This window comes from Scatophagus argus, chromosome 15 (genome assembly GCF_020382885.2).
Source record: "Scatophagus argus isolate fScaArg1 chromosome 15, fScaArg1.pri, whole genome shotgun sequence".
In the NCBI taxonomy this organism is placed as follows: Eukaryota; Metazoa; Chordata; class Actinopteri; family Scatophagidae; genus Scatophagus; species Scatophagus argus.
The window spans coordinates 19,806,149-19,821,605 of record NC_058507.1 but is presented as its reverse complement, the minus strand read 5'-3'; the positions used below and the strand labels follow the sequence as shown (position 1 = coordinate 19,821,605).

At 38.5% G+C, this 15,457-nt stretch overlaps 2 protein-coding genes across 3 annotated transcripts in view; one reads left to right on the top strand and one right to left on the bottom strand.

Annotated features, from left to right (window-relative positions):
* Positions 1-4,318, bottom strand: part of crybg1a (crystallin beta-gamma domain containing 1a) — a 41,055-nt gene extending 36,737 nt beyond the window's left edge. Inside the window, exon 1 of one of the 2 annotated variants that reach the window (XM_046414030.1) lies at positions 3,792-4,318. In XM_046414030.1, the coding sequence (XP_046269986.1) occupies positions 3,792-4,123 (332 nt within the window). In that variant the 5' untranslated portion in view covers positions 4,124-4,318. Of the gene's footprint in view, positions 1-1,414; positions 1,596-3,791 lie in introns of those variants that run through there. The other variant, XM_046414031.1, reaches the window with a different exon arrangement.
* Positions 4,319-6,561: 2,243 nt separating this feature from the next.
* ccr6b (chemokine (C-C motif) receptor 6b) lies at positions 6,562-11,212 on the top strand. The gene is made up of 2 exons (XM_046413918.1): positions 6,562-6,740; positions 9,024-11,212. Exon 2 carries the CDS (start codon positions 9,033-9,035, stop codon positions 10,113-10,115), a length of 1,083 nt encoding a protein of 360 aa, XP_046269874.1. The 5' UTR covers positions 6,562-6,740; positions 9,024-9,032; the 3' UTR covers positions 10,116-11,212.
* Positions 11,213-15,457: the final 4,245 nt, after the last annotated feature.

The following is a 15,457-nucleotide window of genomic DNA, read 5'->3' as shown; positions in this document are numbered from 1 at the left end:
TGTCATTTCAACAACAGAACAAACATGCCTCAAACTAATATGTTCTCATTCTTTTGCTATGTGGTGTACAGAATACAGGCCATGTACCTGAATTGTACAGGAGTGTTTGTTTGCTATCCAAGCTCACACAGCAGAGCATGAAACCTACCGACCATATCAGACTAGACCAGATATAGAAGTTTACTGTCGTATTTATTCTAAAAATGCATTAGTCGGCCACTTTCTTCAAAGGCATGTATAAAAAGTGAATGAATGAAGCAAACATGTATTGAACTTGAATGAGTCGTTGAACGACAGGTGATTTTCAGCACTATTTTGTTTATATCATGTGCAGTTGAATTTATGTTGCTGAAATACTAATACGGTTGTAAACAAACATCACAGGCTGAATATGGGGAATGACTGGGGGAAAGAGCACATTGGTAGTTACCTCATGCTTCTGTATTAGGTCATTATTAGAGGCTGAACCTTAAGAACTCTGAACTGAATATTTTTGCATCTCGATGTTATCCTGGATAACCATTGCATAACCATTATCTCCTCTTCTCACAGAAGTAGGACACTGTGCTGATTTCCAGTTTCATTGCGCCCTGGTGAACATCAGACATTATACTGTCTGTGCCATCAATGATGGCATAAGATATACTGTGATATTTTGTGACGTATCGGCGAGGTACGGACGGGAGGCCAAATTCTGTTTCAGCCTTATCCCACAAGTGATAGTCTTAGCCTTAGAACATTAGTTACGTACAGTACTTATATGTTCTTGTGCAGCCTTCAAAACTGTGAGCCCCAATAGGTCATTTGATCAGCCGAAAGACAGCAAGCAGACATACGCAAAGGATCAACACACTAGCAATAGAATTAGGGGACTGCACCAAAATGGTCTTATTTCCAGTACGCTAAAATACTGTCATTAGTATCTTTATTAAATAGCCCCAATGTAAGAGGGGTGGAGGTTAAGGGTGCTCAAACTGCTCAGTCACAATAACTAGCCTATTGGCCAATATTCTAAATAAATAAATGTTCTGAATAATTTCTATAAATGTCAGTCAGCAGCATGGCCATAGCTACCACTGAGGTTTCCGACATCCGGACCAAAGTCATGCAATAATTACTCTGCTTTGGTGCTGCAAAGATCTTGTATAACACTGACGAATTACACTGAAATTGTTTTAATGGTACCAGTACACATAAACTTTACCTGGACTGGCTGCCCAAGTAAAGCTCAAAATGGGCTATATGCACAAAGCACTCTTCTGATCAATTTGCCTGTATATTAATTGTGTGTAATTGGTTATTTCCGCGATAACCAAACACAAAAATGAAGACCCACAACAACCATCTGCAGTGATTTATGATTCAAAATCTCGCCCAGGGATGCATGCAGAGTGCAGGGACCAAAACCACTGACCTTCTAATCAGTGGAGGACCTCTCTACCTCCTGGGTCACTGCTGCCTCATTCAGTTCCACGTTCATTTAAACCTGTTTGTCTAGGCTGCATTATGAGCAAGACCCATCCGACTTGCAGTTGTGAAAACAGAAGCATAGGCGAAAAAAATCAAAGCCACAAGGTGTGCTTTTTGAACGGCTTCCTGTTGACAAAGAGAGTAAACAGAGCAGACACAGGGAGACAGAAACAGAAAGAGGCACAGCATGGCAAGTGGGTGTGTGTGTGTGTGTGTCACTGATTTGTGTCACACAGCTGCAATGACATGATAATGTTTCACCACATCTGTTGGATGTGCAGGTGGGCATTTGTTTGACCCTACCTTAGTCATGAAAACTTTATACAACATTAATACGTCAAAGTTTCTTGCTTGTTTTAGCCTCAGCCACCAAAGCAAGAGTCAAATGGAAAAAAGTTTTAAATCTATAAAAAGATGTCAAACTGCACTTGAAAGTCAATGTAATGTATATTTGCTTGCCTGCAGATGTTTGAGAAGCAAAGACTAGTAAGTCACAGCGAGTTTGAAACAAATGCTTATGGCTGATGAGCTTATCTGTGAACAAAGAGCATGAACTGCACTCACTAAAGCATCAGCATTACAACATCACACCCCATCAGACTGAGTATAATCACTGTCATATAATTAACTGTGCAGCCCTATATCACATGTTGTGTTTCTCCCTTAATAAACAAATGAAAGTGACTTTCATGTCTGTCACCAGTGCTGGCATTCTTCTTGTTCGGTCTTCTTTGTTAGTCATATTTACTCAGAATACTCAGACATAATAACAACTAACAATGGAGCAACACATAATTAGATTGAACAGGAAAAATGTGTCACACCTGCACAGCAGGTTTTTCATTTATGAGACGCTAGCCATCTTCACATCACTGCAGCATTTGTGACAATAACACCTGAATCAGAGGCATGATATCACAACCCATCAACATCTTGCTTTGGATGTAACAGTATGGATCTAAACACATATTTGAAGCAAAATAAAGAGAGAACTATAAATATCTGGGATGAATAAAGAACTGGAAAGTCCTCTGTCAGAAGCGTAACCACTTGAGGTTAACCAGTTTCTTTCTGAATCTTTAATTTGTTCAGGGAAAAATGACTCACTACGGATATTTACTGCTTCAGAGTCTAACCCATCAAGAGGTTTCTACAGTCTTGCTGGCCACTGAGCAAGGACTGAAGCTGTGGGGAGACAAATGCCTTGCCCAAGGGCATGCAAACAGAGTGGGGGTATTCCGCATTTCACATTCACTTTCCACTTTCGCTCTCCTTAACATCCCACAGGGTGGAGATCTGATATGTAAAACTAAATATTTGAACTGCACGACAAGAAGTCACGAAACAAAATGTCACGTTCTGCACAGCGCTTCCTCCTCGCTGTCTCACTGTGCCTGTGAACCTCTCTCTGCATTTCAATGTCTCCTACCAAAAAGCGATGCAGGATTGAACTAGCTCAGCCATAACTCAGTGCTGTGGTTAGTGCCGGGGGGGAAAACAGTCACCCTGGGAGATGTTCCTACACTTCAGTGCTTACCTCACTTCAGTCACCTTGTACACAGTATTAAACACTGTGTGCTGGTTTCTAAAGTATATGTAGCAATGGTGGAAGAAGTATTCTGATCCCTTACTATAGGGAAAGTACTAATACCACGCTGTGGGTTTTAATACTGTGAAAAACCTCACTTAAATAAAAGCTAGACGTATTCATTGTGCAGTAAAATGTTCCCTGTCAGTGTTCTACTATCGCATCTGATATTCCTGGAGTTTGGATTAATAACACAGCCCTGTACATGTTTCAGTGTACTGCTGAATGTCTCAGGTTCATTTGAACCACTCTATACACTTTTGGCTAGTTTAATCTACAGCCATGCATCATATTCTATATGATCAACATGTTTGTTGCATGGCTGCTCCTGTGATGGAGATACATGGTTTACATGGACGGCATGGGTGTAACTAAAGCTGTCAGTACACGTACCTCAAATTTGCATTTATGTATAGTATTTGAGTAAATGTACTTTATTACATTCCAGCAGGGGGTCCAATAAGCTTCATCACTCACACTTATATCAGAAAATTGATGGGGTGTTTTGCTCCTGTGTCACTCAGCCTCCAGAGTAAACATGGTTTAACACAAACAGATATTTTCTGTAGGAGATTGTGACCTATATCTGAAATGGCCTCTTTATTTAAAACTATGGCGCTGTTACAAGGGTACCAATTTACATAATGTTCATGTAGGCTAGCTTAAGATTGATTTTTTTTTTTAAATATAAAAAAATAACATTTATAATATAAAACTACATTTTTCATTTTACCTGTGCCTGCTGAAGCCGTCAGGTTCAGCAGTCTCAGGGAAGAACACCTCTCCTTCGTCTTTGCGCTTGGATTTTTTCCGTTTCAGCTTTAACGACAACAGCCGCATTCCCTTCTTTGCTTTCGGGGATGTGGGTACAACATCACCGGGCAATGTGGCGTTCGCCCCCGGGCTCAGGGGTCCCGGGCTCGCCGGTAAAGTTCCCGACTTGTCTTTGGGGCTGGTTGCTGCTCCATCTTGAAGAGAGCGTGACCCTTGCGGCTCCTTGCTTTCTTTTTCATGTGACTTTAACTTAAACAAGCCCTTTACTTTCAACGTGCTGGACTTACTCATGGTGCCTGCAGAAGAAGCCCTGCTTGGGAAAGTGCGAGCAGAGAGATAATAGCGAGACGAGAGTTGTCCTACTTAAAGCTGCACGAGGAATGACTCACTGGGCTAACCTGCAGAGCGGGTTGCCGCGAGGGCTCAGGCGTGCCCACACCGGTCGCGTGCTCCACCAGGTGAAAGAAAGGCGCAACAGTAGCCTAAAAAGACCACCACATGAAAGGACCACACTTCCGATTATTGCCTTCAAAGTAAAATGCCTCTATTTATTCAAGGAACATGTGCGAAACCATAAGTTACCGCACAGGACGTGAGGTCATATACAGAACCACAATGCTGTCATTTTGACCGGACACCAAGAAGAAAGTCGTTGAGATTTTTTAATGATATGAAATAATAGAATTTTATGGACACAAAAATCAATAGTAATAATTATCAATAATAACTATAATAATTTGTCATTTTTGGTTTGCCAACCTGAAAGCTGTGTGTTCTGCATGTCTGGATGAAGTACTGGATGTTATTTGACCAGTAAGTGTCAGGATCAGCTAACAGAGGGGGCATCAGTTTGATATTTACCGGTTGTTTCTCAATGATAAGAAACAATAGTGAGGGTAATGGCATAATTCTGCCCTGCATGCATTGCTTGGCGTTTGGTGTTTTGGATCTTTAATATGGACTGACAAAATTCTGCATAGAGGGCCTCTGATAGTCCTCACGACTGAATGGACCTCTGACTTTGCTAACATGAAAGGCAATTGGTTGAATCACACTGTCAAACATTTTAGCTAAAATTCCACAATGTTTCTATTATGTAAAGTTTTCTTCTAATTGCATAAAGTGCTCAACATGTTGATCTTCACATTGTACAAGTATATCTTGTTCCCTTTATATAAGTTGATTAGTCAAACAATTTTTTAAACTACTTAAAGCTTCAATAATCAAACCAATGTATGGACTGAAGTGTAGGGTAGGAACACTCCACGTCTTACAGTTATTTGGGTCCGCTGATGGTCTGCTCTGCCAGTCCATTGAGTGATAGCAACAGGTTAAAATCAACTTAAATAATAATGTAACCAGTTGAGTTTTATGTTTGAAAATGCCTCTGTCCATACAGTCCTATGAGTTAAACAAAGATCAGTTTACTGGGTGTGAAAAAGAGATCTGGTTACAGGCAACTACGAATCATAGGATTTAAGATGAACTGCACAATACATTTTTTTTTTATTCTCTCACCTTTTTGAGGAGCTGCACTAAAAAGCTTTTATTTTGAAAGCAGTATTTTTACTTTGTGCTGCTTCTTTGATGCAGCTCACAGACTCTAAATGTCGAAACCTACACAATTTAGTCTCACCTTGATACAAACCTCCATTTTCCCTTCAATTACCGCTACACATTGTGTTTAAGTATAATGCTTTTATGTGGGAGTGGATTGGTGGGTATATGATAATGACTATGATAAATAAGGTTTTATTTTCAGTTGTGAATGTTCTTTACCATCACAGACTGTAATTTATTTAAAAGAAGAATTTTGATTGAAGCATAAACATTCGCTGTGATGTAGATACATAAGGCTTATATCATTAAGCTTTATGTGAGGCCCGCAAGATCAGTGGTTCCATTAAAGAAATGTTCAGCTGAGATGGTTTTAAATAGCTAGCAGTTTATACAAACTTCAAGTAATTGTTAGTTATGATGTAGTCAGTCTTAAAGTTCATTAATTATCTGCTGTCAACTGAAATAACAGTGCTACCTGTTGTTTAGAAAGAGCAACTACAGTCTGTATTATCACTCATTACGGTCAAGTCTATATTTACTTCTTTTCAAACCATTAGCTTGTCACAAAGACAAATAAATCTCCAAAAATACGAAAACAGACCATTAAGGATTCATGAACACAATTCTATATAACTCACAATATCTACTATAACGGAATTAAAGCTTGAACTAATATCAAACCAGAAAATAACTCAAAATAAGGGGTGGATGTGGGGGGTTGGGGAATCTAAGCTGGTACTTAAAAACAAAACTGTCCACAAATAAGGAAAACAATGAGAAAAACTCCCCCATGAGACAAAAAATTTTTATGTCAAATTTCGTTAATGATGTGAGAAGGATTTGCTGTATGTCTTCTGGGAAATGCGTTCAAATCCCACTAAAGATCTAGCATACACAGTAGTCCTTCACTAAAAGAGATGATAAGCTTTTGCACTAAGTGCCAAGAAAGCGAAAGAAACCTCCAAATATGCATTGAGCACACAGGGGGAAATCACCCTGCATGCAAACACAAAGTGTTGTTTTGTCGGTAGGATCTCTGTACAAAGGTGGGCAGCAAACACAGATGAGTTTGAGATCAAAAGCAGGAAGATCACTGAAGCTCCGTATTCACGCTTTGGTAGAGGCTGTGAGATTGTGGTTTTGTCTTCACCTTCTTCTTCTTCTGGCATTTTTTTTTTTTTGAGTACACAGTGATTGTGAAATAAAGCCCCAACGCTGAGGTGTTTCTTCATAAGCAATTTTGACAACGGCAAAGCTCTGGCACCTTGGAGGAATATTCTTCTCTTTCCTTTAACAACCTCAGGTCCAGAGGATAAAGAAATTAACTGAGAGAGAATCTTTCTGCAAGGTATGTATTGAATAGAAAATATAAACCCACATAAGTGCTAAAAATTCTAATTGTGTGTTGGATTTTTGGCAACTGCATAATATATTTTGGTGTTTTTACATACATTTATTATTTAGCATCTGGATGGAACTGTGATAAAACTGCCTTTTCTTTTCTTTTCTTTTCTTTTCTTAGTGTATGGGGTATAAATTTTAATAAATTTTAAAGAGTGAAACTGCACTGCGCTGATCAACATTTGGGGTGATTACGCAGAGAGGGACACTTTTACAGAACTGACATTTCCGCAAAATATGAAAACAAATATTTAGACAACACCTGAAGTTCTCAAAAAGCATTTCTATACAAAAGGCACATCCCTCTAAAGTTTTGTCCTCTTCTCAGATATGTGCAAAACCTAATAGCTTCCTCACTGACAAGTTCTAAAACACCATACTATATATAATCTCAGTTTTGCCATTAGTGAGAAGTGAAAGTGCTGAAATGAGGTATCATCACATGTCAGGTTTGTTCCTTACAACAGGTTTTGAAGAAGGAAGCTGAAGCCTGCAACATGTTTCTTATATCCTACTGTTATCATAAATTAGAAATCACATGTTTATCACAGTACAGTAAGCATTGGTTAGTTTGATTTACCATTCACCTGTCCAAAAGATAAAAATCAAGAGAAGCCTAACGCTCTCATGTTGCACAGAGGAACATTTATTGTAATATGACCAGAAGGATTGTTGGTGTTAACTGACCTCATTACATAACTGTGACTTTTAGACTTATTCACATTGATACATAAAGGATTCTTACTGATAAAGATCTGCTCTGCTTCTGAGATCAGATAACGATCACAAAGTGCACCCACCTGCAGCCTCTCTCTGCATGCATTCACTTAACGTAGAGTAGGAATGAAAAATGGGTCATTCACAACCAGAGGAAGAGCTGATCGAGAACATAGGCTTTTAATCAGTAAACAGACTAAAAAGGTTTAATGTGCATTTTGCCCAGTCCTTGTGGGTACAGATTTTGCACTAAACTTATGTGCTTTATTTTTTCCGCTTGGTAACTACACTTTGTTACCAAACTGCATAAATTCTATGCACTGTGTAACCCTGTCTTTGTCAAAATTCGATTGTACTACTGTCTGCCTGAGGGATCTCTTGATGGCTAAGAAGTGAGGACTCATTACTCATCTGTTCTGGAATAAATATATTCATTATTAACCATTAGTTACAATTCATAAACTTTCTTAGCAGTGGCGGAAATTGATTTAGTTCATTGACTAAATACAGTTAAATTGCATTTACATTTACTAAGTACAGTTTTGTGGTACTTGTACTTTTCTTGATACCTTCATTTTGTCCTACTTTACACTTCTGCTCGACTATAAACAGTTCCCCAAAATTTGGAACATTTTTTGAAATGTAAATTAAAACAGAACTCACTCAGTTGCAAGTGACTCGTATTTAAAGTCTTTGGTTGCTCCTGCCCCAACTTGCTTGAAACGTGTTGCTTGACATCAAATTCAGAATAAGTATATGAAAAGGGATTAGCAAATTATCACATTCTGTTTAATTTATATTTTACAAGGTGTCCCAACTGTTTCAAAATCAGGGTTCATTTTGGAGGCTAATATTGTACTTTTCACTCCAGTGGATTTGTGCTATTACTTAGCCATTTCAAATTATTATTCCAAAATATAATCAACTAATCAGTTATGTAAAAACAAATATAAATTATATTTCTCAGCAGTATATAAAGCAGTTAAAATTAGCCCCACCTTTACCAACATTAAAGTTACAGTTAAAATCTATATTCTTAAATGTGCCTTTATGCATAATGAGTACTGTTCCTTTTGGTACTTGCTACTATTACTCTTGTAGCAATGAATGTGAAAACAGCATTGTGGTGTCAGACTAGGCACATACGTGATTTTGAATCTCAGGCATTCAGATTTAATTCATGAGGAATAACACAATTTTGACTGGATGTGGACTTTTTAAAAAGTAAATAAAAAAATACTTCTCCAGCCACTACTAATAGCAAAATGTATTTACAATACAGAAACCAAAAGTACTTAACATGCAGGAACACACCTTTCAGATGGCTATATTGTTACAAATTCATGGTATTATTAGATATCATTACTGTTGCAATTTTTACTTTACTATCTAACCACCTGCGTCTAAAATACTACAGTAAAAAGTACAATGTATTCCTCTGAAATACAATGGAGGAGTTTTAATTCTTCACTTATTTGCTGTCTGGTGTAACTGGTTGTCTTTCCTTCTCCAGATTTAAAACATGGCGTCAGTGACTTCAGACTATGTTAATAGTACAGAAGCAGATTACCTAGATGAGGAGCTGTGCAACTTTGACCCTAACCCTGTGGATGTCATCACCCAGACTTACATCTACTCTATCATCTGTGTCTTTGGCCTGATTGGCAATGCTCTAGTTATCATCACCTACATATTCTACAAGAGAACCAAGACCATGACCGACATCTATCTCTTCAATGTGGCTGTGGCAGACCTGATCTTTGTTGTGGCCCTGCCATTCATCATATACAATGAGCAGCACAGTTGGTCAATGGGTCCTGTGGCTTGCAAGATGCTAAGGTCTGCCTACAGTATCAACCTCTACAGTGGTATGCTCCTGCTTGCATGCATTAGTGGAGATCGTTATGTTGCTATAGTTCAAGCTAGAAGATCCTTTGGCGCTCGCTCACGCATTCTGACCTACGGTCGTCTCATCTGCTCAGCTGTTTGGATGTTCGCAGTAGCTTTAACTCTGCCTACACTCATCTACACCGAACTCTTCGAAGAGCTGAGTGTTGGGGCTGAGACTGACACTGTGGTGTGTCAGCTGTTTTTCAGGAGGAATGAAACAGCAAAGCTAATGAAGGTTCTGGTTCCCAGTCTTCAAATGGCCAATGGCTTCATGCTGCCCCTGTTGGTGATGGTGTTCTGCTACTCCAGCATTGTGTACACCTTGCTGAGGACACAGAGCAGCCAGAGGCACAAGGCCATCCGAGTGGTTTTGGCAGTTGTTGCGGTTTTTATCATTTGTCACCTTCCCTACAATGTGGCTCTGCTGAACCACACGTTATCTCTTTTTACTGAGAGGAGCTGTGAAGCAGAAAAGATTAAACTCCAAGTTCTGGCTATTTGCAGGAGCATAGCCTACCTCCACTGCTGTCTCAATCCCGTCCTGTATGCCTTCGTTGGGGTGAAGTTCAGGAGCCACTTCCGGCAAATAATGTTGGACCTGTGGTGCTTTAGCAAAAGGTACATCTCCACTGTTCGTTCATCACGTGCAACGTCTGAAATTTCAGGCCGCATGTCTTCAGATGGTGCCAACAACATGTCCTCTTTCAGTGCATGACACGGCAGAGGAACAGTGTGTGGGACAGTTAGCAGTGCCAGTGACAGAGCAACCCCGCATCTTTCCCAAGCTGTTACTTTGTTGTAGCTGTGCATAACTGGAGATGAAAGCTTCTGCGCCAAAAGAATTAAAATAAAACGTAGTGTCTTTGAAATCTGCTGAGAAAACTTTCAGTATAATGCAACACTGTAGGCTATTCCACATGGTTCTGAAAACCACAGTTTATACACTCCTCTTTGACTGAATGCAATCTGTATGATGTAACCCTCCACCCCAAAAATCAAAAAACAATCAAAATCAGACCAGCACACTTATATCCCGACTTTTGCTCTGTAATATGGACTAAAACAATAACCACTGACACCACGTCTTTTTGTTCAGAAAATGTCCCCGAGCCCAAGAGACCCAAAAATATATAAATGTTTTCACAGGCTCATTAAACTGACATGAATGTGTAAAACCTGTGGAGTTCCCCTCTCATCATATGACAAAATGACAGCTGTGCAATGGGATTTAAATCACATTTTTCATAATATGATCGAGACATTAACATGAGAATAATTTGTTCATCTTTAATATCCTCATTTTAACATATTGTTGGACACAGGTTAAACCTTGCCAGTGATGAAGTAGCTCTCTTCTTCTCTTTACCCATGGAATTATGCTTCCATAACAAACATACATTGTGATTAAGCCCTCATTTTTTGTTATTGTTTTATTGTTGTGCTTATGTCACCATAACAACAAATTTTATATTTTCTTGTATTTCTCTGTCTACGATGTTGAGTGGGTTCGTTCTTTTTTCTTTTCTTTTTTTAAATCAAGATAAGAAGCTAACGCTTCACATATTGCTGATGTTGCTAGAGTGGCGCCTAGAAACATATTCATAGCCTGTTTTGTTATGCTATATAATCTTTATCTTTTGCATGTCTGATTGTACTGTTTTGTCACGCTGAATAAACGTTGTGTGGAAAAAAGAGCTTTGTCTTTAAAACAGTCAAACTGAATTGAAATGGAAATTGCCAGGAAATTTCAGCTGTGTGTCTCAAGAAGTACTGTAGATACACAGATACAACAATACCTACGGGGAAACACATCAAGCATTAATTTCAATAATTACATATACATTTTGTAAATTCGATATAAGTTCGATATAAAGGGTTATATTATTTAACTCATTAAACACTTGAATAAACATATTATGTAGAAGTTCTCTCCAACTTTATGCTGAAGATTTGAATAAAGACATAAGGCTTAGGTAATGTTTGCATTAATTTAATTTATCAGACTAAGTAATTTAATTTATTAATAACACTGAAGAAAAACTTGGGATTCATACCTTTTTTTTTATTAAACTTTAAATAAAATTAGATCAAAATTGTATATGTATCTAAAATACTTCAAAAATATTATGCTCACAGTGTTGGATTTGAGTTCACTTAAACTTGCACTACTGATATATTAACATATTCATTATTATATATTATATAAATAAAACAGATTTTGTACCTTTGAAGCATTTCTATGTTCAATATGTATGATAATGTGACATTTGAACCAGACTGTGAAATCACTACCTTTTCTTTCTTTTTTTGTCATAATTAAATGACTGAATTATTGCTAAACACCAAATAAAATTGTACGCCTGATTTAAATGTCAAGTAACTGACGTTTAAATCTCACTCTTTTGTGACTCTTTGTGTCACTTTGATCATAGTAGTTAACCCCAACTGAAAGTTTAATTTGTTTATCTGTCAAAATAAGATAACAGAAAGGGGAAGAATGGCAGCACATTGTGACACAGTTTTCTATAAAAGGCCACCGTCTTCCCACAGAGCAAGTTCAGATGGTGTGGCAAAGCTTTGCTTTACTTTTATTGTTGAGAGAAAAAGATGGTGTCTGTGATAAAGATGGCAGGTAGACAAATTAAAAATGTGGGGGAAAACACTGTTAAAGACCGGTTTAATCTGTATATTTCTTTATCTTAAAACAGAAAGGCATTTAAACTTCATGTCAGGTTAATTACAAAGCACTCTACAAATACCACCAGTCCTGGCTTAGCTTCTGTGTTCAATTAGTTGAAGAGTACAGAGATGCCTGATATATACACCATTCGTTTATAACATTTTAAGAATGCAAACATAGAAAACAATAACAAATGTGTTATTGATCATCATATCAAAGATTTGTTATATAACCTATAACCTTACATGATACACTTTTCTGCACTGTTCTTTTGCAGGGCGTTACACACAGATCTTAAAATCCATCTCTCCCAGTTCTTGCATGAATATAATTTAATTACTTGTGGAAAAGATATGTTTCTAGCATGCAATATGTGCTCCATAGCTAACCGTTCTGAGTTACAGCATTGGTAGGAAACATGGCTGTGCAGTAACAACAGGGTTGCAAATCACATAAGATTTGGATGAGAAGATCCTTATTGATTAAAGAATAGTACATGCTATTGACATGTACTCATATATGTTTTTAAATAGAAAATATAAATGTTACAAATTCTAAATATGAAAACAAATCCTTGCAAATGCAGCAGGGTCTTTTGCACCATTAGTGCTTGGGGCCTATACATGTGGAAATTGATATTAGCATATTTATTTATATGTTAATAGGTTAATTTTAACTTTAGTTGGACTTGTGTATCAGTAGACATTTAAGAATATGGCAATATGGAAATATTTGTTTACAAACACTTAAGTGAAAAAGCATGATTAATATATTAAATAAATTACTAGCGATCAACTCCCCAAGAAACAGAGAAACATGACTGTCCCCTGTCTGTTTTTCATCCACTGGATGTCCTCAGTAAGCTTTGCTTAGTTTTAGGTTTTTACGTGAGAGATGAAATACTTTCTTTTCCACCCTTCCCGGGTTCCATAGGAGTTACGTACATAAAGCAGCCTGAGCCAGCTGCTAGTTGTTAATTGCAACTGCTTTGTTCACATCTTGACAGCCTACCACCACTCTGTTTGATTGCCTTCTTGTTCCACTGTGTTTACCTGACAGCTTAATCAAACCTGGAACATCTGTGCTGGGGTGTCTCTGTTGGACAGACTACACTATACATTATATTACCCACATATCACACAATCACAGGTGTTGACGTACCTTTTACATACATCATGACTGGCTTACTAAGGTTGTTCCTCAGTACTTGATACGCTTGTGTGGCATCCCTTTTGCATCGCTAACCTTGAGCCAGCTGATCACACAAGTTAACTGTATGGAATTTCAGAACTGACATTACGCAATTGAAACCATTCAGTCACATTGATATTTCACTCGAGACCCATTTTAGACGCATTTGAATGCCAGATGTGAACTGCGCTTAAACTCAGCTGGATCCAGGCACAGTTTGGATACATCTGGACACAAGATAACAGGAACAGAGCTGAATAGAGATTCAGTGATGTGATGGGGCAGGATCTACCTTTTACAGTCACGATTGATAATGTTATCGTCTTAATTTCCAAAATCATTTGGCAAATTTTGTGGGTTTTAAAACTATGTTGACTATTTCTCATAAACAGGATGAAGCAATATAGAAACAAGCTGTCTTGCCAACACCTGTCCTGTCTTCCTCCCCCCCTCGCCCCCAAGATTTCCTCTCTGTATCCTATGATCTTTTATTATGTCTGTTGCCACGACACCTGTCCACTAGGTGTCCTTAGTGTTCTGACTGTCAACACACCTCCTGACCTGTCATGATTTGCCAGTGCAGCTGTTTCTTATTGGCTTGCTGGATAGATACAGACAAATGTACAAAATCCAAATAATCCAAATCATGATCTCTGTGTGCATGTGTGTCTGTCTCACAGGCCACCGTGGAACTCAAAAACAGGAATGTCACGACATTGTGCAATATTGTCTTACGTATGTGTTAAAATGTCAGAATATATTGTGAAATACTGTTGGATTCTCTCATTGACTTTTCATAAAAGGAAGAGCACAGCTGTAGGTGAAAGGTGTGGCATAAATGTTGGGTCTGTTCATTCAGGTGTTCCAGGCACACGTGAACAGGATACATGCTGTTACTGTAGTAATGTTGTTAGTTATAACTGAACTTGAAGATACCATGAGAAAGTTATTTAAATGTATTAAATTGGCAGGTGATTTCCTTATGTTTCTAGAGGGCTTAGATTGACTGATTATAGTGATATAAATGGATTAGTGTTTAAGATTCTTGGTTTTAGTTTCAACAAATGATTTGTTGGTTCCTCACAGGGTAGAGTATTGGCAAGTATGTTGTTTCCCATCATGCCCTGGATCTCATTGTCAGTGAGCAACTGTGGCCTGGCTCTGAAACTGCAGCTGTCTAGATATCATGAGATTATTATTGCCGGCTCTTGCATGACCTTAAGCAAGCCAGGATCATGGCTGGCTCGGAAATCAAACCAGCATGCATTGTGCAGCGATCACCGATGATCAATTATGTGCAGGCCTGACTCATCTCTAATGAGCCGAATGTGTGTTGAAGTTTGGCCGTCTTGCTCATACTTCTATTGAAGTTCATGTATAATCTTATACTATTGTATTAATTACACACATAAGTCAAGCCATCTGTCAGTGCAGCTTATGTCATCTTGTCAAAGAGCTGTCATCTTTCTGTGCTCTGTCGAGGGCTCAGTCAATGTGACGTGTCCTCTGCTGCCCAGAACACTGTGGGTCACAATGATCAGAAAAGCATGTTGGCTTGGATTCTGCTGTGACCAGATGCAGTATAACATCCTGATATTTTTGGCCTATTGCATTTGTCATACTATGCATTGGGACATAATACATCTTTTTTTTTTTTTTTTTTTTGGCATACTAAATAGTACGACCAGTCCAGGGTGAACCCCGCCTCTCGCCTGTAGTCAGCTGGGATAGGCTCCAGCTCCCCCGCGACCCTGACGGATAAGCGGTATAGAAAATGGATGGATGGATACTAAATAGTATGGTAGCATCATGAGTATTGGAAGACATGGTAACTGTGTCACACTGTGTTTTGTGGAGTACTCCAGAGTTTGTCAGCCATCCCCTGCCTGGTGGATGCCACTAAAATTTTCTGGCCCAGTCAGTAATCAGTAACAGTTGCTCTTTGCCACATAGTTTACAGTGTGTGCGCAGCCATTCCTGTCTGCCTGTTACCTGTTCTCTTGTTGCTGATCTAACCTGCCTGACTGTCACTGATAAAAGCGTATTAAACAAATTCAGCTGTATTAAAACCATGCCTATGTGTTCTGGTGTGTGCTTTTGCGTTACCCAGTTACCCTGAGTAGTTAAAGGACCTATTCATTGCATGTTTCACTTACTTTGGATGAACAGAGCTCTTCTTAGGACAA

Bases quoted from the DNA above. Each gene is read 5' to 3' on its own strand.
- ccr6b (XM_046413918.1), top strand. From the start codon at position 9,033: ATGGCGTCAGTGACTTCAGACTATGTTAATAGTACAGAAGCAGATTAC.